At 40.4% G+C, this 26,239-nt stretch overlaps 1 protein-coding gene across 3 annotated transcripts; it reads right to left on the bottom strand.

The window, feature by feature from the left end:
• Window positions 1-4,213: 4,213 nt before the first annotated feature.
• Window positions 4,214-26,236, bottom strand: LOC132236826 (nephrocan-like). Of its 3 annotated transcripts, none has more exons than XM_059700155.1 (4): window positions 26,076-26,236; window positions 17,595-17,742; window positions 7,542-8,443; window positions 4,214-5,263 (listed from the first exon to the last, which is right to left on the bottom strand). In XM_059700155.1, exons 3-4 carry the CDS (start codon window positions 8,423-8,425, stop codon window positions 4,816-4,818), a joined length of 1,332 nt encoding a protein of 443 aa, XP_059556138.1. In that variant the 5' UTR covers window positions 8,426-8,443; window positions 17,595-17,742; window positions 26,076-26,236; the 3' UTR covers window positions 4,214-4,815. The 3 variants fall into 3 exon arrangements, with proteins under 3 accessions (XP_059556138.1, XP_059556139.1, XP_059556137.1); XM_059700156.1 differs by lacking the exon at window positions 26,076-26,236 and adding an exon at window positions 25,766-26,052; XM_059700154.1 differs by lacking the exon at window positions 26,076-26,236 and having other exon boundaries at window positions 17,595-17,877.
• Window positions 26,237-26,239: the final 3 nt, after the last annotated feature.

Here is a 26,239-nt window from a genome sequence, read left to right as displayed (position 1 = left end):
CATTACATTTCCAAGTGAATAATTATCATGAGCTATGTATAGCAGGTATTATTTCATTTAATGTATAAACACTTTTTGTTTATTCAGACAGTATTATTTTCAGTGCATTTGTGATTTTTTTAAAAAGTAGATGATGGCCCGGCTAACATGACTCAGTGGTCGAGCCTTGACCTATGAACCAGGAGGTCACGGTTCAATTTCCGGTCAGAGGTTCAACTCCAGGTCAGGGCACATGCTTTGGTTGCAGAGTCATCCCCAGTAGGGGGCGTGCAGGAGCCAGTTGATCAATGATTCTCATCACTAATGTTTCTATCTCTCTCTCCCTCTCCCTTCCTCTCAGAAATCAGTAAATATATATTTTTTAAAAAGTAGATGATGAATCCTAAAGCATCAGTGAGTACTACTGAGCCTGAATGATAATGACCCAACACTGGGTGGGGGAGTTGTAGGGGTTTGTGTTGGGGGAGAGACTAGGTGAAAAGAAAGACTACATACTAAGTATTTTCTGAAACCAAGATAGATTGAGATAAGAATACTCTAGAGGCAGTTGTCAGTGACAATTTTGAAAGTTGAATAATGGCAATTAAATCAAATCCTTTATATTGGATTCTAAGAAACAGTGTTTTGTGAAAACCTATAGAGAATATTAGAACAATACCTTGCCTTAGAGAGGAAAATATAGGGAAATCCATTATACTAGCTCTTCCTTGTCAGAAACAGATACCATTTAGAATAATGGCAAGCCTAGGGCTCAGAGATGGCACTGGTCATGTTCCTGAATCAAAATGTTAAGATAATCCACTATTATTACTAGGATGGCACAAGTTCTATAAGGCTTGTCATAAAACTGTGCTTTGGGGCACTTTTACCATTCCTCAAGGTTTCAGACTGATAAGCTGGTAAGAATCCAATTTTTAATGTTCACTACACAATTAGATGATGGAGAAACATTGAGTTTCTGGTTGACTTGTAATGGTAGTTATTTCATGTGTGTCCATATTTATTTAAGCAAAATCACCTAAGAGCAAAATCTGATTAACTAAATGGTGAGTGACATAGTGAGCCATGACCCCTAGTAAAATAGGGCTTTAAAAAATTATTATTCAGTTTCCCAGGACTAGTGAAATCTATGAAACCTATATACAAAAGACATGAGAGTTAAACATCAGCAGACTCCCTTACCCCTTACCCTCCACTACGGCTGTTGTATAATGAGGAAGCTAGAATGTTTGGCTACAGCCTCAACACCAGAATATTATTTGGTGAAAGGACATAATAAACAACTATAGAGAAAAAGGACTCCTTCAGAGGAAGAAGTTTTCTGAGCATCAGCGTTGAAAACATCTTTTCCAACTAAAACCAGGGCACCCATGAACTACCAGGGCACCCATGAACTTCCCCCTGCTGGAGTAAGGGAGGAGACCCACAGATGCCGCCAAGCAGAGATTTGAGAAGACGGGAGCTCCTCTGCAAAGCCTTAGCAGAAAGTCTGCACACCAAAAAGAGACGAGTCTACAGCTTCCTGCTATAGCATGCACTGATTAACAGAAATTCAAAAAGTCTGTGAGGGAAAACTCTTTGAAGTTTATAAATTCTGAGCAATTCTGAGCATAAACTAAGAATGCCCTGAATGAAAACGTCAGCACTGATAAAAGCTGTATGTCCGACTGTGTGTGCGTGTGTGCGCACGTGCGTGCGTGCATGTGTGTGTGCATGTGTGCGTGTGTGGTGCGTGTGCATGCGTGTATGTGCATGTATGCGTGTGCGTGCGTGTGGTGTGTGTGGTTGTGTGTGTGCGTGTATGCGTGTGCGTGTGCGCACGTATGTGTGTGTGCACATGTGCGCGCGCACATGTGTGCATGTGTGTGTTGTATGTGCGCGCGCGCGCGTGTGCGTGCGTGCGTGTGTGTGTGTGTGTGGCGTGTGTGTGTGTGTGTGTGGTGTGGTGTGTGTGTGTACCAGAAAGGAATATCAATGCCTTCTTTTCAGATCATTGACTGCAGTTATTCCTCTGGGCTTCCAAACTGAGCTATGGTTCTCCCCGCTTCCTCAAGGCCGAGTGGGAGACTAGTCTTTCATCTAAGAACAATCAGGCCCTCACAGGGTGCAATTTAAAGGCTTCACACCAGATGCGTGTGACCAACGGAACAGCCAAGAGCAGGGCTATGACCAGGCAGGAAATGCTCAGTTCTGACACTTGGCAAAACTGAGCAGGGGTGATTTGAATTGTTGGGGAGGAGGGGGCCGTGAGGGAAGAGAGGCCCTACGGTGCCAACACACACTGTCTACTGCAATATGGAAGCAGGGGGCGCTGCTTCCATATGCCACCATTGTGACTGGCACCTTGGTGTTGAGCAATGTCTAGGTTTGGAGCGGGGCAGATTTGCAAGTTCTAGTTCTGCCATTTTCTGGGTGCGTCAATCTGCAGTCACTTCACTCCTGTGAGCCTGAGCTCCCTCTGCTGTCAAAGACTGGATTCTTTCTCAAAATCCTTACAGCTTCAGATTCTGATTATGAATATCCAGGTAATGTCAGTGAGTATAAATTATTACACACCAAGCATCATTAATCCTTCTTAGAGAAAACTGTAGGTCTAACACATTAAAAAAGTTGAAGCCTCATACAATATCAAGAAAAATCATGAGTTCCCTTACTCCTGTACTCCTGTGCTTTGCGGATTTGGGATGCCTGTCCATGTGGCAGGGAGTACCAAAAACCACAATATAAATAGGGCTCTTCTCCAAGGAGTGTCAAGTTTATAATGATTTGGGGAGAAGAAAATAGGGACATAAAGCAAGTAATGCGAAACTTGCATAGAAGTTTAAATTAAAACACGACGCTCTAGAAGAAGTCTGGTGGGCATCTTTGCTCATTCACTCAACCTCTACTGTTTACTTTCTCTGCCATTGGGGGTTTTTTGATGGAAAACTTTATAAAATAATGCAACAGATAAATCTTGCCAACTTAAACAGAAACTAATTTGTATGGGCTTTCAGATTTGTTTGCAAATAGACTGATAGAAAAGAAAAATTCTACAGTCACACCTCTGTCCCCAGGCAGGCAACTTTCAAAAGCATGCATTTAATTTAAAAAAAGAAAGAAAGAAAGAAAGAAAGAAAGAAAGGAAGGAAGGAAGGAAGGAAGGAAGGAAGGAAGGAAGGAAGGAAGGAAGGAAGGAAGGAAGGAAGGAAGGAAGAAAGAGAAAGAAAGGCAATGTGGAGACTGTGGTCAACTCAGGTAAAACCTAGTATATCCCAAAGTGCAATTCTTTCCAGGAAGGCCTTTGTAAGGACATCTAGGCTAATTAAGGTGCCAATTTACATTTTTCCTTTCTGGCTTTCCTTTGGTCTTGGTCAGACTGTCAAGACATACTGCCCTTTAGCAAAGGGCAGACATGTGACTCCAGAGAGACCATTTAGCTTCTTCCTCTGAGGATGTGAATGCTGAGAAGAGGGAAGCGAACACAGCAGCAGGAGCACTTCACCCTGCAGAGAGCGCTCTGAAGAAGCTGAGGGCCTCTTCCTCAGTCTTCTGCCTGCGGCCTGGAGCAGTTCTGATCCCTATCTATCCCAGGTTCTTCAGATTTCCCATGGGTTCTGTGACCTATTCCCTAGCTTTCCAAGAAATTCTTTCTTCCTTAAGTCAGTCAAGTCAGTTTTTTTTAATCCTCACATGAGGATATGTTTGTTTGTGTGTTTGTTTTTTAGAGCGAGGAAGGGGAAGAGGAAAAGAGATCAGTTGCCTCCCATATGCAACCCAACCGGGGATTGAACCCACAACCTAGGTATGTACCCTGACCAGGAATGGAACCCACAACCTTTTGGTGTATGGGATGATGCTTCAAGCAACTGAGCCACCTGGCCAGGTCAGTCAGTTTTTTGTTTATTTTGTTGGATTTTTAAATTTCTTTTTTTAATTTCAGAGAGAGGGAGAGGAGAGGGATAGAAACATCAATGATGAGAATCATTGATTGGCCGCCACCCACCACCTGGGAACTGAGTCTGCAACCCGGGCAGGTGCCCTGACCAGGAATTGAACAGTGACTTCTGGTTCATGGGTTGACACTCAACCACTGCGCTACACCGGCCGGGCTCACAGTCCGTTTTTTTGCTTGCAACCAAACGCCGGTAGTGTAGGTCTGTATACCTATATGCCTGTACCAGCTTCATATAAAATATCACCACTTTTAATTTGATAAAATGGACTACTGTACTTGCAGGAAGTTAGCCAGATGGCGATTTTATTTGGCATTGTTATTTGTCTGGGTTTCAGTATAAAACACAAAGCAATTACTTTTCACATAGAAGGAATCTTACATCTTCTTACCATTGCTCCTTTCTACGTTTCTCCCCCACCTCATCTCTTATCTTAACCCTCATTTCATTCTTCAAAAAAGAAAAACTGACAAAAAGACTCTGGTATAGCTAACTGTATAGTATATTTCTGCTTCCAAGACTGAACATTAAAAGCTGTTTCTGGAGCACAGAGAATGCTTGGGGCAGGGAAACTACTCTATAGGATCCTATAATGCAGGATACATGTCATTATGCACTTGTCAAAACCCACAGAGTATACAACACCATGCGTGAACCCCACTGTACAGTGTGGACTTGAGGTGATGATCATGTGTCATTGAGGGTTCATTGACTAAGAAATGTGCCCCTCTGGTGGGGGAGGCAGCGCATGTATGGGAGGTCTCTCTACCTTCCTCTTAATTTCACTGTGAACCTAAAACTGCCCTAAAAATAAAGTCTATTTAAAAAAAGAAGAAGAAAGAAACAAAAGCTTTTTCTAAACTGTAATCGAAGTTCACACTTAATCAATTTCGTAATCATAATAATCATCATCCATGTTGATTCTGAAGCTGGGGTGCTCTTCCGGTTTTGACTTCTTTTTGGTCTCTTTGCTCTTCTCGGTCAGACGTAGGTGTGGCTCGCACTGCCTCATGATCTTCTTGGAAGACATCCAGCTCTCCCCTTGTCTTTCAGCTGGTGCCGCACACTGTCCCCCCCGCACGTCGGTCCCCTTGGCCTTCAGGACCTCCCTCGCTCTCAGGAGACTGCAGGTGCAATTCCACGGATTGCCATCCAGGTACAGGTGCCTGAGGCGAGGCAGCCCCTCCAGGGCTTTGAGGTCCAAGGCAGAGATCTTGTTGTTCCTGAGGTTTAGAACCTGAAGCTGCTTTAGGTCCTTCAGCTCCCTCTCCGCGATATCCTGGATGACATTGCCTTTTAGGTCCAGCCTGGCCAAGGTCCCCGGGAGCCTGCGAAAGCATGGGAACAGGATGCGAGAGAAGGTCATGACCCTTATTCCTCAACTGCAAAGAAACTCAGATTGAGCAACCCCTGCCTTGTCTATAGTTCTGTCCCTTCTGAAGCTAGAAAACAAACTTTATTTTTAAAACGTAGTTTTAAGTGTAAACTGCAGTCTTATCTATAGGTCTTCAAGCCTTCCTCATAAGTCTTATTTTCTAAACCTCTAATTTTTTCTAGTTCCCCGTCATAAAACTCTTTAATATTTTTTTCTTATCAAATGGGCTCACAACACTCAGGGCTTTGATAAGAAAATAAATAAATTGATAAGAAAGATACTAAGTTCCCAATATTTTAGTTGAAAGGGGCCATGAATCAATCATTTATAGAAGTAGTCCCGCCAGCATGACTCAGTGGTTGAGTGTTGACCAATGAGCCAGGAGGTCATGGTTCTATTCCGGTCAGGGCACAGGCCCAGGCTGTGGGCACAATCCCCAGTGTGGGGCATGCAGGAGGCAGCCGATCAATGATTCTCTCTCATCATTGATGTTTCTATCTCTCTCTTCCTTCCTCTCTGAAATCAATAAAAATATATTAAAAAATAATTTATAGAAGTAAAACAATATTCCTCCCTTTATAGGGTTGCTGTGAGAAACACCAGATGTACATGAATTGATTGATGATCTTAGTCAGCAGTTATTAATGTTAGGTATCATTTTCTGCCTCAATTAGTATATTGAGGCAAATGTGGTAGATATTTCAATATATGTATACCCAAAACCATGTACCATAACACTTGATGAAATGTAGAATGGAAGATGGCAGACAATAGAAGGGATTTGTGAAAACAGTTTGTGATATAAGTAGGTTGCATATGTTTACAGTGTATTTATAGAAATCTAAATTTTAAAGTGTTACTTGTATATGAACAAGGAGCGTGCAAATAGAAAAGAAAGGGTGTATTGCTTAAAGTTCATAAATAAAAGTTTTTAAATTTAAGTAGAAGAGATAGATATTATTGTGTTTCTGATTCTTTGTGGGAGGAATACTACAGAGAAAATTTCTGAGTCATTCCCACTTTTCAATTCAAAGAAAAGGAGGGAGTGTGGGTGGGGTGGTGATGGGAATTTAAAAATCAGTCTCTACAAGAACTTTGCTCTCATTGCTGGCTACATTCTTTGACCGAGCAGACAGTTATGTTGCTTAATTTAAACCTCATAGGAAAAGCCCATTCCCATCTCATGTTACTCGCCCCATTGTCCTTACCCACTGGTTCTCAACCTTCGCTACACATTAAATTCATTTGGAAACTGTTTGAAAATACTGAAGTCTGGGCCCTAACACTGGGTGTCTGATCAAATTGGTTTGAAGTGAGGTCTGGACATCAGTATATATTTTTAAATATGAATAGATTTCAATTAGAAAAGTCACTTTTTGATGCATTGTTTTGGGTACAAATAGCATACTATATAATAAAAAAATCCCCTTTTAACTTTTTTAACAAGAAAAAAATTAACATTTGTACATATCAAAGATAATTTTTCCTTTTGCCATTAGTAAGAAAAAAAATATTATAACTAACAATGAAAATAAGTAAATGGAATGTCATAGGATTCTATAGAGGCCAGAGCTGGTATATTAGTAGAAATTTGATAATGATAATAAGCAAGGCAAGAAAGATTTTTTTCTATAAAGTGCTAAAGGGAAAAATAATCCACTGGTAGGCACATAAAATAAACATGGTATCTTTTTATAAAAAAATAATAGTGCTGCATTCTTCTATTAGTTTTTTTATTTATCTACTTTAAAATGCAGGATAAAGCTTAAATAGATGGGATCAATAATATGAACTTATACATTAGCTATAGATTATGACTGGTTTGGGGGAACAGGTACAGTGGGTTGGGTATAGAGGGAGGGATATCTGTAAAGAAAAATTGTCAAGGTATTAGGGTATCTGTGTGTGTGTGTGAGAGAGAGAGAGAGAGAGAGAGAGAGAGAGAGAGAGAGAGAGAGAGAGAAGAGACAACCAAAACCAGAAGGTAACCCAACACAAAAGGACTCACACCCTCAGATGGACAAACAGGCAAGATAAGTTAGTGCAGTATTCAGTGTGAGGGTGGAGATTCCAAACCCTTGTTTAAAACTTCCACCCCTAAAGGCTTGGATAGGCTTGATCTGATCATTTATGTTTGCTCTAACCGGTGTTCTTGCTTTTACATTGCGCTAATTGCCCTAATCTCTGGAGAACTTTTATAATAGAGACCACGAGTGGTAAGGCTCACTTACCTGAGAGGTATAGACAGCAGCAGGTTCTGCTCCAGGGCCAGGTTGGAGAGCTGGGAACAGCGCTGCAGGGCCCCAGCTTCGAACAAGCTGACGATGTTGTTGTCCAGAAACAAATGTTTCAAGTCCCGGAGGTCCTGGAAGTCTTGCGCTGTAACTCTCTGAATCAGATTATTGCTAATATCAAGCTTTTGTAGCCTTGCTGGTAGTCTGAGGGGCAAGGCTTGGAGCTGGTTTTGGGACAGCTCCAGAGTGGTTAAATTGGCAAGGAGCTGCGCCCCCTCAATGGAAGAGAGTGAGTTTTCTGACAGGTAAAGATGGGATAGGTTTTCCAAGTGTTTCATATCTCGAAACCTCACCACTTTGAGCTGGTTTCTCTCTATCTTTAAGGAGAGCAAGGATTTGGGCAAAGTAACAGGAATTTTAGTCAGAAGGTTACCACTGAAACTGAGGAACTGCAAAGACTGGAGAGAAGTAAAGAGGTTAGCAGGTATAATACGGAGTTTATTATTCTCCATGCTCATATGTTTCAGATGCGGAAGGGCCAGTGGCCCAGCTACAGACTCGATCGCATTGCCATCCAACATCAAGCTTTGCAAACCGGCAAGGGAGGACAGCATGCTGGGACAGACGGCAGAGATCAGGTTGTTTTTAAGTTCAAGGGTTTTTAACTTCTCCAGTCCTTCAAAATCAGATCCGTGCAAGACGTATATCGAATTGTCATTTAGTTTTAACACTTCAAGGTTGGCTGGGAGAGCACGGGGGACTCGTCTGAGCTTATTTTTCCAGAGTTCCAAGGTCTTCAAGGTACTCAGAGTTTTGAAAGTATCATTTTCTACTGATTCTGTTCCACTGGCCAGAAGAATGAAATCTTCCAGAGCCAACATTCGGGTGAAGTTAGATAGCTAAAAAAAAAAAAAAAAAAGCAGAAGCAGAGAGGGGACACAAACAGTAAACTAAGATTATTGTGGTGGAGAAAACACACCATATGTGCTATCATTCAATACTAATGATGGTCGAAAACTAGGATCCTGACTATTTTTATTTATGATTGCTAACACTGGAAGATAGCAAAAATATTTTATGCACTTTGACACACTGTAGTTAGATGTGAAATATTGGCCAATTTTTGCTGTATGTTCTCTGACCCAGCAAGTTTACTCCTAGGCAGGAAGTACTTATAAATTGCACAATGATTTATGGCATACGATGTTCTTTGTTGCATCATCTTATAATAGCTAAAAATAAAACAATCTGAAAATCTTTCACCAAACAGCTGCTAACTCTAGGGTGTAAGATTGCAAGGGATTTTTCACTATCTACATTTTGTATTGTTTGAATTTTTTAAATTATAAATTACCTTTAAAGCATTAAAAGTAACAAATTTAAAAGCCCCAAATACTGCTATCACCAGGACGGACCTATCAGAGAAATGTTTTCAACTATATTATATTAGAGGCCCAGTGCATGGATTCGTGCACCTGTGGGGTCCTCGGCCTGGCCTGCGGACATCCCCCGAGGTATCCAGGATTGTGAGAGGGTGCAGGCCAGCCCGAAGGACCCCACTGGTGCATGATTGGGGCCGGGGAGGGCCTGCGGGAGGGCTCCAGGGCGTGTCTGGCCTTTCTCACCCAGTTGGGATGGGCCAGACCCCAGCAGCAAGCTGACCTACCGGTGGGACCATCTGCCCCCTGTGCACATCATAGCTACCGACCAAACAGTCAAACAGTTGTTTAGGCATTTATATAGATAGATTTTGGAAACTAGCCTCCTGCTCTATATCTCCGAAGTTGCACTTCACTGATAAACAAGATCCACGAAGAAACAAACAGGATACATGTATCTCCATCTCTATAGAGTAAGAAGTACATTTATGCATATATCCCCCACCTTTCCTAGATTTGAGGAAGTACCAAAATCTGATAAACTTGGTCCATGATTTGCAAATTCAAATACTCCTATCTCTCTACAAATTCCACCAACTTCCTAGTTTGACATCCACCTTTTTTGGTGGGATGATGGGTTCCTTGGTATTTAGTTCTCTGAGTAAGATCATGTTTAGGTAGAAAGTGGAATCGTTTTAGGTTTTCTTCAGCTTGATAAATTTTGCAGCACGTTCAACCTGCTTGAGAATTCAATTAAGGTGGAACTTTCAATGCAAATTTTATATGTCTTACTACCTACAGTTTCTAAATATTTGATTTCATTATGCAGTTGAGTCCTTTTATAATACCAATGCACTATTACCATCTTTAAATTGGGTTAATTTTGCATCCCATGTTTATTATAAGCACCTAAATTCTGGGAGGACATGTGATGTGAATTATGGTAAAGTATATATTCAAACATCTCTTAATATGATACTCTTAGTAGAAGAATCTCATGTTAAAATTTCCATAAACAAATGTTTTTAATCTTAACAGTTTTGGCAGCTGCCTTTAGTTACATATTGCTGCTAATATTTGATATTTTCTTACTGATTAATCAGTTGCATTGATTAGTCCTAATCCCAATAGTAATAGCAATTTTTTTTTAATCCTTACCCAACGATATTTTTCCATTGGTTTTTACAGAGAGTGGAAGAGAGAGGGAAAGACAGAGAGAAATATGAATGTGAGAGAAACACAACTATTGGTTGTCTTCTGCATGAGCCCTGACCAGGGCCCAGGCCGGGGAGGAGCCTGCAACTGACCGGAATCGAACCTGGGACCCTTCAGTCTGCAGGCCGACACTCTATCCACTGAGCTTAACCAGCTAGGACACAAATATTTCTTATATTTGGTGAATATCTACAAGTGTGAAGTGCTTTTTTAATGTTAATATTAATTCTCTTAATAACCCTGCAAGCTTACTATCATCAACACTGGCTTTTAAATCAGGAAACTAAGAAGTTAAGTGAAAACAAAACACATAACAACAAAAAAGTTAATAAGTGAAAGAGCTGAGAATTTCATCAAGCTCTATTGGACTGCAAAGATCTTTTTTCCTCAGCTCACCATTTTCTAATACATTTTTTATTGCATTTGTTCGACAACTAATGTTTTCGGAAAAGACTCAAGAGCTGGACACAAACCATAGCATTTTAGAGAAGCAGAGATCTTAGAGGTTAACTAATCCAAATCTCTCATTTAAAAGATGAAGTACTTCAGGCCAAAAATAAAAAATTAAATGACCTGCCCCAAAACTCAGTGTTTTTAAATCTATTCTCCATTCTGAAGTGTCTTTTTCTAGGCTTTTCTTTCATGAAGAGTCAGAAATTACTCTAGACACAGATCTTCACTTCTTGGACTGTTGATCTCCCAAAAGAACTTGGTGTTACTCATACTTCCCGTTTCTATTTCAGTGGCCACAAGCCCTAAAGGATTGCTGACAATGCAGCAAGTCTCAGTGCTGGCATGGATCTGAATGGGGAATATATTTGGGGAGGAGACACAGTGTGGTGTCAGAGCTTCAATTTGTCCATTGTCTTGATTTCTCTTTGTAAGTATATGCACTGGTCTAGCTAATAAATGTAGTCCATATTCTGACCTGAATCCAATGGATAGATGTTTTCTTTTATTAAGCATAGAGAACCTTTCCTTTTTCTTTTTGTCAGAGTCAATGCAGATTACTTCTTATTATTAATTAAACTAGGGGCCCAGTGCATGAAATTCATGCACTGGGTGTGTGGGGGGGGGAGGGGGAGAGTGTCCCTCAGCCCAGCCTGCCCCCTCTCACATACTGGGAGCCCTCAGGCATTGACCCCCATCACCCTCCAATCGCAGGATTGGCCCCTTGCCCAGGCCTGACGCCTCTGACAGGCCTGGGCAGGGGACCCTCATTTCCCCCCATCACTGGTTCTGACCCCCGCCCAGGCCTGATGCCTCTGGCCCAGGAATCATGCCTGGGCAGGGGACCCCCATCTCCCTCTGATCGCTTGCTCCACCTCTGGCCCAAGCCTGATGCCTCTGACCCAGGCTTCAGGCCTGGGCAAGGGGACCATCATATCCCCCCAATCCCCGGCTCCGCCCCCCACCCAGGCCTGATGCCTCGGCCAGAGGAGTTGATCCTCATCACCCTCCGATCACCAATGACCGGATCGGCCCCTTGACCAGGCCTGAGGCCTCCAGCAGAGGTGTCAGGCCTGGGCAGGGGACCCCCAGCTCCCCGCGGTTGCAGGCTCTGCCCCTGCCCAGGCCTAACGCCTCTGGCTGAGGCGTCCGTCCCGGGCAGCGGGGACCCGCAGCTGCAGCGGCCCCGCGATCATGGGCTCCGCTTTAGGCCCAGGCAAGGGACCCCTAGCTCCCGGGACTGCCAGCTTCGACGGTGCCCAGCTCCCATCGCTGGCTCCACCCCTACTTCCTGCTATCACTGGCCAGGGCGGAAAAGGCACCTGATTCTCCGATGCCTTTGCCCTGCCCCCCAGCTCTTAGCTCCCCCCTGGGTTTCTGATCACTGTCAGTGGCAGGGGGCTTCTTCCTGCTTTCCCTTTCGCCTCCCTGCATTGTGCCTACATATGCAAATTAACCGCCATCTTGTTGGCAGTTAACTGCCAATCTTAGTTGGCAGTTAATTTGCATATAGCCCTGATTAGCCAATGAAAAGGGTAGCGTCGTACGCCAATTACCATTTTTCTCTTTTATTAGTGTACATACCTGTCATTACTTAAGTATGTTTATCTTTAAAAAGCCCTCTGTGTAAGCATGACTATTCCCTTTTCTCAGAGGGAAACTAAGGCTCAAGAAGGTGAAATAACCTGCCCAAGTATGTCTCACTAGCAAGTGGAAGTTGGGCTTTCAAACCAGGTTTATCTTATTCCAACAAATGCATTTTTAACCTTACCCCTATAGCCAGCACTTAGCTCAAGAATAGAGAGTTCTGGTGGCAGAAACAGTGAAGAAGACACCCACTGGTTTTCAACTTTTCAGTTGAGTTGGCAAAAGAAAAAAGGTAACTCGGCCATACCTGTTTTTCCACCTCCCTGGCCTAACCAGGGCTGTGCTCAAGAGCTATGGAAAGAGGTACTTTTGCCCTAGAGCTAACCTGGGGTTGCTGGTAGTTTTTTCAATGTTGCTTAGAAAACAGGGCAAGTATGGGTTGGTGTTAACCATTAAGCACAGGAATCTTACCTAAGTATAATATCTGCCATTGTAGGTTTACAGTTTAGTGAGCCCAATACATATATAAGTAAAACTTACAATAAAATATGAAAACATTTTTTAAAAATAAGCAAGGCAAGTAAAATGAAGTAGAGGAGAAGGACACCTCCTGAAGGCTTCCCCATGAAAGGATTTATTTCTGGTTTCAATTTGGGCCTGGCCCTGTCCAAGCATTAGAGGCCCCACAACTTTCTTGTTTTTTTTATAGGTCTAATGTACACACAAAACTGACATGCCCTCACAGTGACCAACCGCCTCAGACATGTGTGAACCAAGCCAGCAAGAAATTCTAAAACAATGGGGATTTTTTTTTTTCTGATCCTCAGAGCTACACTTGTTCTCTGTAAACAATTTTAAAATTCTAGAAAGTATAGTGAGATTATAAAAATTTTCCATAATTCCTCCACTCAATGATAAATCCTGTTTAGGTATTTATTACCCAGGAGGAATTTTAAGTAACTTTTTACACAAAAGATGTAAAGGCAATCATTTTAATTGACCACCATCATAAAGACATCCCTATTTGTCCTCCAAATGTGAAAGCTCAACATATAAAACTCTTAGAAGAAAATACATTTTAATGACCTCAGGTTTGGTAAAAGCTATTCTAGATATGACACCAAAAGCAAATGTGAATGAGAAAAAATTGACAAATGGGACTTAATAAAAATTGAAAACTTCTGTGCTTCAAAGGACACCCATCAAGAAAATAAAAAGACAACCCACAGAATATGATAAAAATTTTCACAAATAATATATCTGATGGAAGGTTTGTATTTACCATATATAAAGAACTCTTACAACTAAATAATAAAAAGGCAAATAATTCAATTAAAAATGAGCAAAGGGGAGTGGAAGGCTTGGGCGGGGGGAGATAAGGACACATATGCAATACCTTAATCAATAAAGAAAAAAACAAGGAAATATGAACAGGAAATTTTAAAAAAATGAGCAAAGGATTCATATAGGTACTTCTCAAAAGAAGATTTACAATGGCCAATAAGCACTTGAAAAGATGCTCAACATCATTAGTCTTATGAAGGTCAAACCATAAAGAGATACCACCTGACACTCACTAGGATGGCTATGATCTAAAAAACAAAACAAAACAAAAGGTAAGAAATGTTAGCAAGAGAAATTGAAACTGTTTTACATTGCTGTGGAAATGTAAAATGATTTACCATATGACCCAGAAATTCCACTCCTAGATATATACACAGAAGAAATGAAAACATATGTCCACACAAAAACATGTACATGAATGTTCATAGCAGCATTATACATAATAGCCCCAAAGAAGAAACAAACAATGAATGGATAAACAAAATGTTTATATAATGAAACATTATTCAGCCTTTAAAAGGAAGGAAATTCTGACATATAGTACAACATGGATAAACCTTGAGGACATTAGTAGAGGTATAGTAGGCAGCTGCGTAAGTTTGAACATGGAGAAAAGTTATGATAGAAACACAATCTGGGGAGCTATGATCACACAAAGTGAAGTCACCTAAGGATATTGTGCAGAGTAAGAAAGGGGATGGCTGAAGATGGAGACTCCCTGGAAAAGCCAAAAATTAGAAAGCAGTAGAGGCAACAAAACCTATAAAAATGACAGAAAGAAATATCAGGGAAGAATAATGAGGACGTAAAAGTGTGGAGTCATGGTAGACAAGAATGTGAGAATTTCAAGAAAAAAGAACGAGCCAATGTCTGAGAGAGGACAGTGTTAGCTGTGTGAGAAGGGGTGGAAACCAGACAGTGGTGAATTAAAGAATAAACAGAAGATGACAAGTTGGATCCAGTAAATACAGACTACCCTTTCACAGACTTTTGCACATACAGATAGTCGCAGAGGAGACATAGAATTAAAATATTTTTATTTTTATTGTAATGAAAGGGTCATATTTATAGGCTAGGATGGAGCTAGTAAAGAAAGAGCAATGGAGGATACGGGAGTGGGGAGAATGATGGAGCAAGCTGTGGGGAAAGGTGAGAAAGATGGAATCAAGGGCAGGGGAGGGAGGCTGCTTTGAAGAGAAGGGACATCTCTCTGCAGGAAAGAACGTGCAGAATTGGATGGAGACGCGTTAGCATACAGTGAGTAAGAACGGAGGGAGATCAAGGCAAATGGCCTCCGTGTTGTCATAATTTGTCAATAAAACAGGAAGCCAGTCATTTGGTGAGAATAAGGAGGGCAGGGCTTGAGAAGGAAATCCAAAACCGTACTGAAGTTTTGGAAGATGCTGAGGGGATATAGGTAGGACCTGACAAAGAATTGAAAGGATAGATGGGTGACATTGAAGAACCAGATGAAGTTGGAGACCTTAAATTTGTAGTGATTCTATAAATGTGTGGTGTTTCCTAACTATACACACACACATACACACACACACACACAGGCACTCACAGATATGTGTAAAGAGGTTGTGTGATCCTCTCCAGCAGCACCCAGATGTTCAGGTACAGGAGAAACAAATAAAATTATCACCCTAATTTAAAACTGAGGTTTTGCTGGATAAGTCATTGTGGGATACAAAAAGGGAAGGGGTAGAAAAAGAAAATAGATAGGAAACAAACGGATTATCTGGGAGAACTGGGTAGATCTAGGGCTAGAAGTCTCCATGAGGTGGAAAGATAAGTGCAGAGTGTGACTGAAAGGAAAGGTGAGGAGGAGCAGAGAGACAGTGTGTATGGGAACTCAAGTTTATTGAGTGGAGAAGTTATATGGGTAAAGAGGATTATGATTTAACTAAGACAGTAGAGTGTTATGATCAGGTGGAAATGGAGATAGATACTTTTTAATGAGTTCAAGGAAGTGTGAGACTAGGCTATTGGACACTGAAGGCACCCAAGAAATTCAGAGTTTAGGAGGGAGAGCAAGACTAGAGCCAGGAGGGTAAGGACCAGGGCACAGTGTAAGGCAGACAGAAAAATAAAGAGTTCTATAGCCCAATGGCAGGCAGCTTCACAGAAGTGGGAATTTTTACAGATAAATGGATAAGTAAAATCCCTCTTTTCTTGAAGGCACAAGCTGTGTCTCAAACACAATTGAATTATATAAACAAATAATAGAAATATTTCAACTAGTGATATATATACACCTATATGTATATATTTATGTATACATACTTATAAATGTGTGATATATATGCTTATATTTATACATGTACATATGTATGTATAATTTCTATTGCAATGAATCTGAAGATCCATTTCAGGGTATTTTTTTCTTTGAATATAGGCGTCCTGTTCTATAATTCAAGCCAAAAAAACTGAATAGACATTGTATTCACCAAATACAGATGAAATATGGTTATTAAAAGCCTAACTGTTTTTACAAGAATAAAGAGAAATATTATTGCTCAGAGCTTTTTATTTCCTCCACAAAACATTTCTGTGTTTCATCAACCTTTCCGCTGGGAACTGTCCGTCCAAGAGACAGTTAAGTGGGCTTAAGTCAGGGAAGTGGCAATATTGCTCTTCAGTGAGCCTAAACCAATGACAAATGGATTGATTCAATCATTTAATTTGATGAGAGGTATAATTTCATCTTATTGGCTGCAAAGCAGCAGTGCAGGGTCATTACCAGGCTTAGTTGACCCTCTAGCTCTCAGCATCTCAGGTCCTCAGAACAAATATTTAAGCAACCTGCCCCTTAACTAGGTGTCTTGCTGGAATGCTTAGACCTGACCAGGTCAGACGTGCTCTTGGGCATCAGGCACTACTGGGCTAGGAAGAGAAAAGGCAATTGTGCTTACTAAGGCTTAGAATCAACACCATGCAGCATATTCTAAACCCTGTGTTTATGTGAACCTACATTAACACTTCTTACCCAAATGAAAGGAGGGGGGCTTCTATTTGAAGAGAAAGTACGGTCATCTGCTGACTCTGCACCTGAGTCACAGAGAGGCATTTCCTCATCTTAGGATTTGGGTGGATGTGGGAGAAGCAGTGATCAGTAAAGGATCATAGGAGAGCCATAGAATTTTCCATCTAGAAGTGGTCTAGGATCACCCATCTAATCTAGCATGCTCACTTCATAAAGGCAAAAAGGTGAGGTCCAGAGGTTTCTTATAACTGCTTGCCTAAGATGATTGTTTCTCTTGGTGGTGAGCCAAGTAGGGAGAGAACCCTAGTCTCTTGATTCCCTTCAAACATTAAAGGCCAAAACCAGAAGTTCCTTTATGTTGTAAAAGTCAGACAAATCTATAGTACTCTTTTCAGTGCCTTCTGAATAGGTAAGCATGAAAGTAACAGTCACAATTAAAAGCAACAGAATCAGAATTGCAGCAACGTGACAAAACACAAACCCATATTTCTTCTGTAGAGGTTTTCACGAAGACGCTAATGCTCAGTTCGATGTGAGGTCTGTGTGAATAATTCTCATATGCTGGGTTCATCTTCATAGTCTTACAATGATCTTAGTATTATCTGCCTTCTATGGCATAAACAAAACTATGTTCCCCCCCAAAAGCAATTATTCCTATTCCTGAGAACATAAAGTGGCCATATGCTCTCAAACTCTTTGTTAGGAAAGAGCCATTTCTTTACTTTTACTTTGCAACAACATAATTAGAAAATTTTTTGAATAAAAACTGAAATAAAATGATTAATTATAGGTTCTGGTGTGTTTTGTTTTTTGTTTGTTTTTGTTTATTGTTGTGGTGGTTTTCCTGCTTCCTTAAAAAGCAATATACAGAGGCATAGTCCCATCTCAGTAGTACAGAGCAAGCTGGTAACTAGTGCAAATACCCAAACCTGCTATGTCCTGATTATTTTTTTTTTTGAGTTTTAACCTTTACGTTTTAACTTTTAAGTTCTGATTATTTCAGTTAAGTGAACAATCCCACACTCGCCCCTCACTGTGCCATGCAAAATACAGCTGCAGCCACCTGAGTGCAGAGTGGGTCGTTACCTGGAGGTGTTGGATTTTGCTGTGGCTGATGTAGAGCTTCTTGGTGGTGGAAGGAAGGCCTGGAGGCACCTCGGTCAGCCTGTAGCATTGCACCGACTGCGCAGAGTCACAGCTGCATCTTCCAGGACAGTGGGCATCGGAACCGTCGCTGAGAGAGAGCAGGACAAGGAATGCATAAAGCAGATGCATCTTCCAAAACAGGGCCTCTGGGGCAGCAAGCAAGCGTTTCGGTGATGTCTCACTCTTTATACCATGAAATCTGATAATAGAATCTTATGAATGTGTACTCTGTCAATGTGAGAAGACAGGAAAGAAAAATTCTCAATTTGCCTGGGTTAAAATGTTAGCAACCATCACAAAGAGGAAGGGCTTAAACAATTGATAAGCTGCCTTAATATTTGTAGGTGAGCAAAACCCTATGTTATTTATGGCTTGGAAGGCTAATCTGCAAACACCTCTATTATCTGTAGTTTCCTTGTTTTGTTAAATGTGACACAAGGGAATTAGTGGGAAAAGACAAAGAGCTGTTTTATAGGGGGCTGTAAAACCTCCAAGTTTTCTGTGACCCTATATTAAACCCATTTTTGCAGGACTGCAAAGGACAGGTGTTTGCTTCTCACATTAACTAGTATGGGAAAATAGGCAGGTTTTTGATTTAATATTGTTGTTTCAGGAACATTTTATTGCTAGGTACCATGGAGAGATGTTTAGAGCTGCAGATAACGTGTTCAATTCATCCACCACTTGATCCACTTGGAAAACACCTTGTTAATAAAAATATTGTTGATGCAAATGAAAAAACATCAACATGGGTCTATTATCTTCATCTAATTTTAATAATAGAAGAAAATGCCTCTCGCTTCTTCAGAGGAACTTGTTGGTTGTGAAACCTGACTGGAGAGGGAAAATTTCACTTGTCCTGGGCACTCCTTCATTGTGGCTTTTTGTCTTGCCATGCTCATCCCTGCTATGGGATTTGAAAGCATCTGTGATACTATCAACAATAAAAAATATACAAAAAATAAAAAAAATATTTAAAAGAATATATATTCATTACCCATGGACACAGGCAATGGTGGGGGTCAGGGGCTGAGTGGAGGTGGGCAAAGGGGGAGTAAAATGGGGAACATCTGTAATAATGTCAAAAATAAAACTAAAAGTAAAAAAAAATAAAAGCACTTTAAGCAAAAGATAATATCAAGAAGCCTTGTCCCCCCAAATGGAAGACCTAAAATTCCCTATGCTGATGGACCACAGCAGCTTGCTCTAAAGCAGTGGTTCTCAACCTTCCTAATGCCGTGACCCTTTAATACAGTTCCTCATGTTGTGGTGACCCCCAATTTCATTGTTACAAATTGAACATAATTAAAGCATAGTGATTAATCACAAAACAATATGTAATTATATATGTGTTTTCCGATGGTCTTAGGCGACCCCTGTGAAAGGGTCGTTGGACCCCCAAAGGGGTTGTGACCCACAGGTTGAGAACCGCTGCTCTAAAGAAATTCCTTCTAATTGAAAAGCTTCTCTGACCTCCTCTTCAACCCTTCCTCTCTTTGTTACAGTTTCATTTTGAAGCTAAACGTTACTTTGATCTAATAATCAGTTTATTTTGTTTCCAGAGTAAGGATCTCTGTGTGCTTTTCCCAACAGACTTTTCTACTGCCCCCTCCACTCCCATATTGGCTTTCCTCTGTTTTCTTTTCTTTCACTATCAGAGATAAGGAATGATAAGATTTCTTTTCTGTCAATATTCTGCTTTTCAACAAACTTTATGACTTATTTCTCTTGCCTAATAATAGAATTATCTTTTTAATTTTTAGATTTTTCAAAGAGCAAAGTAATGCTCAATTAAAAGAAATTTGGGAAAAAAAAGACAAGGAAGGGGGGAAAAATCCAAATCAAACATCTTCCCAGTCTCTATTCTCTGCTCAGGTTTTGAAGCAGCAAAGAGAAATACTTATTGATAGCAATGAGTTCCATTTTCAAACCTCTGATGGTGGCCACAGGATTCTCTCTTCTTTGATTAAGCATTGAAATTACACTGTATACAACATATTTTTCCGTCTTTTACGTGGTATTTATATGGCTTTCCTGTAATTTTGGCATTATCTGTAATATACCACTATTTTACACTATGAATAGTTTTATCAGGTTGTAAACAGATGAGACTTTATATTCTGCAATTTTCACTATCATATTTTTCCATATTATTTCATAACCTCCATAAATATAACTTTAAATGTTTAACAGTCCATCAAGAGTATTGTTTAAATTTGATTAACTGCTTTTTATGTGTTGGATTTTTAAGGTTATTTCCTGATTTTACCATTATAAGTATAAATAACTTTGATCATAAAAAGTTTGAGAATGTCTTGAAAAAGAAAAGACCATCTGTTCCCCGGGCCTGTTTATTTAGGATTCAGCTGAGAAGTCAACTTTTTCTTGTCAGGTAGCAGGCAAAGTCTTGTTGATACTATAAACTGCAGGGAAAGTATAATACAAAAGTAGAACCTGAATGTTTAAAGGACACACATGCTTTGTTGTACCTGCTCTGGAGTTTGTTGTGCTAGGAAGCAGCCACGAAAGCTGCCACCACTGCTCAGCTTCTAGTTTACTTTCTGCTGACTTTTGGAATTTTCGCATGTTTACTAAAGGGTCATGAGTATAAAGTTCCTTACCTTTAGCTTGGGTTTTTAGCTCTTGAACTTATGGATCCCTAAGGCTGAGTGTGAGGCATGCTGTTCTTTTCTCTAAAAAAAGACTTAACAAGACCTTATCAGATCATTATTATCTGGCTTCTTTGGATCAGGCGAAACTGAGTAAAGGACCCTGGGTGCCTTTCTCAGGTAGGGAAACTCAGCGACTCACCCAGAAACTCTGCTCAAAATACAGCCCAGAATCTAGGTTTAGTCTTTCAGCACAAGAGAGACTGCAATCTCAAAAAATATGCTCTGCATTTGAATTTGGGTTGAATTAGACTTCTGTCTTTGTTCATATTCTCAAGCCAGGATTCTCCCTGATTTGCTTTCTTCTCTTTATTCCTATAACCCAGTGGTTCTCAACCAGAGGCAATTTGGCAATGTCTGGAGGCATTTTTTATGACAACAAATGGTTGGGGGTGGTTGCGGAGATAGTGCTACTGGTATCTAGCGGGTAATAGCCAGGGATGCTACTCAACACCCTACACGCACAGGGCAGCCCCACAACAAAGAATTATGCAGTCCAATGTCAACAGCACCACTGTTAAAAAAAAACAAAAAACCTGCCAAAAACACAAATGTGCCTCCATGCAATGGATATTGGCCTTTCTGTGTTATTAAAAGCAAAGGGCAAGTTTCTATTCTAAGGAAGAAAATGAATTCCAGAGAAGAAACTAACTCGCATTCTCCCTGACTTGTGTATAGAAGCATTGACTTGTTATCCTTATTATAAAACTGAACAATCAAGAGATAAACAGAAGACTGTAAGTGATGAAAACCTCTTTCTGAGATAAATGTTAAAGAATAAACTAATTGTGAATATGATTTTTTAAATTTGTTTGCTCCTAGAGAATGTTGCAAAAGACCACAAGTTGAAAGTAAAACAAAAAATAAAATTTTCTACTACTTACCCTCTTTATACCTCAATTTTTTATTCTATACAATGAAGTTAAAAAATGGGGAAAACACTTTCCATTTTACAGAAAGGAAGAGATGAAATGCACTAAGGTATGTCAAATCTACGGGCAAAAAAAGGGTCTCAATAAATGATAGTGGTATCAGCTTGGGTTATTAATTACAATCAACTGGGGACCAAACAAATTCTATTTCCATGTCACTGCTGTGACATGGCTTTTCACGTAATTATCCATTATACTTCTGACTTGTTCATTTAGAAGACTATGAAATTTCTAATGAGATAATTTGAAGTATTCTTTACTTTTTTATATAAATGCAAAGATAAGTGTTAAACATGGTCAGAATGCAATTGTGTGGGGCCCCTTATAGAACTAATTTAGAAGAAATATAAAAGACGGAGGCTGATGTGGGGAGTCTATGTTTGATCTGTAAAGTCTGACAATCTGAGAAACAAGCAGTGACTTGACAGTGGATGAAAGAGGAAGAATCAATATTAGTAAACTCTGATACCATTGTTGATAAAGGGTGACTTTAGATAATGTTGAACCAACCTGGAGCTGTGGGAAAGGGTACATGAAGAATGTAGATCTGGTAACAGTGGAAAAGTGGTTATGGTCAGTCTTTGAGGGTATAAGGGAATAAAAACATAGTAACAGAGATTAAATTTTTTTTGTTATGTTTTTAGGTTTGGGTACACCATGTAAAAGGTAGTACCTCATACATTTTAACTATAAAATAGGTAAAATAATTCTCAAATCCTAAATTATAATGGATTTATTAGTCAAGTCAACCAGACAGTTGTTAAATGAACTTTCTCTTTAGGTTGGGGAAAAATATTTCTTGGTTTTTAAAGAACTATGTATATTTTGGATATTTAAGATGTATTTTATAGATATTCCTAAACCCAGAGACAATATAAATATATTTTTACCTGTGCTCTCCAGCTGGTATCAAAGTATGTCTTGAAAAGTGACTGCTTTTAGAAGTTCCTTAGTAGAATGTTGTACTATCCTAATTATTCAACTGATCATACAAATATTTTCAGCATTTCTACTATATTCCAGGTCCTGTGTTAGGACCTGGGATCCAAAGATAAATGAGATACAGTTATTGCTGCTAAGGATCTCACAGTCTAAGGGGCTCCAAGGAAATATATGATAAATGCTACAGCAGGTGTTTGCAGGAAACTGAATGGGGATGGAGTCCATAGCTTCGTGTGAGGAGAAAAAAAGGAATGCTTCCTGGAAAAGGAGTCTGAGCTAATCCTAAATCACTGCATCAAAATTCGAAAGTTTTAGGACCAAGAGAGCAAACACTTGTTCTGTAAGTGTATATAAAAGAGATGGTCAGGCCCTGACCAGTTTGGCTCAGTGGATAGAGCGTCGGCCTATGGACTCAAGGGTCCCAGATTTGATTCCAGTCAAGGGCATGTACTTTGGTTGCGGGCACATACCCAGTAGGGAGTGTGCAGGAGGCAGCTGATCGATGTTTCTCATCGATGTTTCTAACTCTCCATCCCTCTCCCTTCCTCTCTGTAAAAAATCAATAAAATATATTTAAAATAAATAAATAAATAAATAAATAAATAAATAAATAAAAGATGATTAGGCCCTAGCTGATTTGGCTCAGTGGCCTTGAAAGGACCCAGGTTTAATTCTGGTCAAGGGTACATGCCTGGATTGCTGGCTCAATCACCAGTGTGGGGTGTGCAGAAGGCAGCCAATCAATGATTCTCTTTCATCATTATGTTTCTGTCTCTTTCTCCCTCACCACTTCTCTCTGAAATCAATAAAAATATATTTTTAAAAAATAAATGATCAGGATAATAAATCACTTTGGAATGCCTAAATTTACTTTGTTAGCATGTCTATCAAAAAATTTCAAATTGCTACTAAATGAATAAATATAACATAAATAAGATATATGAATATGATATAGTCCAGAACTTTCCCCACATAGCTCAAATAAAATGGTAATGAGTTTTCCTTGGCTTTCTCTATTCATCATAGAATTGTTTACTGCGACCAACAGCACTTAATATCTTTCCTTTTCCTGGTAGGGATATTGGAGAGTAAATGATACATGTGAAGCTTAATATGGGGCTGGCACAGAGGAGAGTTCAATAAAAGGTAGTCTCCCTCTCCAGTTCAAGGTAGATCTTCTATGTCCCTTTACTACATTGCCTTTGCAATTAATGTTGCTCTAATAATTACTTGAGCTCTAACTTTACAGCTAATTACCAGTACCTACCAAAGACATCTTTACCATCTTGCCTCTTCACCATTTTCTTCAGTCCCCACCCTATTTATTCTTCTGGTAAAATTCTATAAGTTCCTAAGAAAAGACTGTCACATTTAAGTTATATTAGAAATGTTTAATCACGTGTGCATGATTCACAAAACAGTTATTGGAAGTTTCTCCAAGGCAATTTCAAGTATAAATATCAAGAGTTTATTATCTCTTGGAAAATAAATCCCGTAAGTATTGAGATTACACACTATTCCAAATTCCAGAGTAGGTCAAGATAAAGCAATAAATGCAGATAGAGCACACTGCCAACAGATGGCAGCACTTGAACATAAAACCCTGCTTTTCACTTCCATGTTAGATTGTGACTTGCAGAAATGCAAAACCCCAATCAAGGTGGGCAAAAGATAATGTCTACATAGAGGGCTCCTAGGAGTATTTGAAATAGCCACACAACACTAAGATAGCAAGCACATATAGATGTGGTAGCTGCTACATTGCATGGTCACGAGAAGGGACAATATGAGATGAGTGTTTTGAGACACAGAGGGTGTGACTTGTTAAAGATTGTAAACAGAATAGGGCTGGGTTCTACAATCCTGAAAATGGGGGTATTCATCAAAAGTCAGAACAATGGAAACATATAAACACTAAAAATGTATTTCAGTCATACCCACAATATAACAGGAAGTTGAATATTTTTCTAAAGAAATGAAATTTATTTTTAAGTGTAGTCCATATAACCAAAGAGAGTGATAAATAATAGAAATGATCATTACAATTACTTTTTGGTAATATTTTTATTTATTAATGGATTTTCATATGGCATAATGGGAAAAATTATGTTTTTGAAAAAGCTTTTTGACTGGTTACCAATTTATTATATTGTTCACTTATATAAGAAGAAATTTTCCTCATGCTTTCTGGAAGAGGTGTCTATAACCACTAAGACTGGAGAAAAAGAAACCTAGATCTAAATCTCATCTCAGTCCATTTTTAGGTGTATGACCTTACCCAGATACTTAAACCCTTTGTAACTCACCTACAAAAAAGTGGTAATAGCTACGTCATAGGACTTTGTGCGGGTCAAAGAAATAAAGCAAACAGCACATGCTTAACACACAGGACACACTCCATAATTGAAAGCTATTATTATTGTGATTCTAGGTATCTGTCCCCCCAGTTTTAAATTATTTACCCCAAATTTCTGAAAATGCACTGCGAGGCCATTATGTATAGAGAAAGTGGCTGAAAATTGGTAGCTGTAGTACTGATGTTCATTTGGAGGGTGATGGAGAAAGATGCAAATTTTAGTTTTACATTATCTCTGTGTATTAAACGGTATGAAGGCTCAAGGCAAGGATCTCATGGTTAGTTTTGCTTAAAGTTTGCTGAAACTAAAGGACTTGCTTGACCAAAGCTAACCAGTCTGCCATGCAGGACCCAGAGCGCAGACTAAAGCTATGATCTTCTACTCTCTTTTTTTTTTAAAAAAATATTTCTTTATTGATCTCAGAGAGGAAGGGAGAAGGAGAGATAGAAACATCAATGATGAGAGAGAACCATTGATCGGCTGCCTCCTGCACACCCCTAACTAGGGATCGAGCCCGCAACCCAGGCATGTGCCCTTGGCCAGAATCGAACCTGGGACCTCGAACCTGAGGCCCCTCAGTCCGCAGGCCGACACTGTCCACTAAGCCAAGCCAGCCAGGACTATGATCTCCTATTCTCGTTGGCACTGCGTGGACAAGGGGAACAGCGTGCAGGCTTTGATGGTGATCGGCTGGGAGAGTGGGCCGTGAGGAGATCACAGGAGGGCCTGAGGTCAGCCAGGAAAGTGTTCCCCGCAGGCAATTTAGGAGAGGCAGTTCCTACCAGCCCACTCTCCTCATTCTCGCTTTTCAAGCCTTTGGTTTCCAAGACCGGGCTCCTCGTGAAGTGGACGGGGGTTGAGAATGCGGAGGAGGGACTGAAAGACCGGTTGCTAAACACTCCGGAAGGCACCGCAAAATTCAAATTAAAGTCGTGGCTCTGAGGGTTAGACTCACTAAGCCGTTGAGTTCTGCTTGAGTGAGGACCACGTCTCATTTATTTTTGTGCCCCCAAAGCCTCAACATGGCTCTGCATTCAATATATTTCTGGATATATGGATCGTTACGATTTTGCTTTTCTGAAATGTCACGTGTAGGAACACTGGCACAATTTTTGAAATAAATACACTTTTAAAAGTAGTTGCATTGGAAATGATGGCCTGTGGAGTAATAAGGAATACCAAGTGCCAAGCACGGAAGCTAAGCATTTTACCTTGTTACTGAGTGAAGTAAATTTTGGGAACTTCGAGGTCAGAGAATACAACTAGGATGGCGCAGCTCCTATGTGGCAAGGCTTAAGACTTGAACCCAAGTCCGCCTCTTAATCGCAAGGCAAAGCTCGTATTCATTCAGCCAGTCCGGGCCAGCCGCAGCCCTTCAACGTGCAGTTTGCACCCGGAATTGAGGGCCTGGCTTACCAAGAAGAGCCGGTGTGTCCGGCCACCGCACCCTAAACAGGAACTGGGTGTTAAAGGGAAAACGTGGCCATTGCGCATGCTCACAGCGCCCTCCTTCTGGCTTACCTCCCGGCCCCGGGACGTCACCGCCGCATCTGTCCTGGCAAGTTCAGAACGGCCCCGCCCACTGCGAAGTCGCAGCAGCCGAAGCCGGTCCTTTCTGAGACGTGGACACCCTGCCCCTCCTTGGGCCTTTCCCATTGGGAAGCCAGCACCATGCGCCCGTTTCG

This window comes from Myotis daubentonii, chromosome 6, assembly GCF_963259705.1.
Source record: "Myotis daubentonii chromosome 6, mMyoDau2.1, whole genome shotgun sequence".
Lineage (NCBI taxonomy): Eukaryota > Metazoa > Chordata > Mammalia > Chiroptera > Vespertilionidae > Myotis > Myotis daubentonii.
This window is presented reverse-complemented; position numbering and strand designations above follow the sequence as displayed.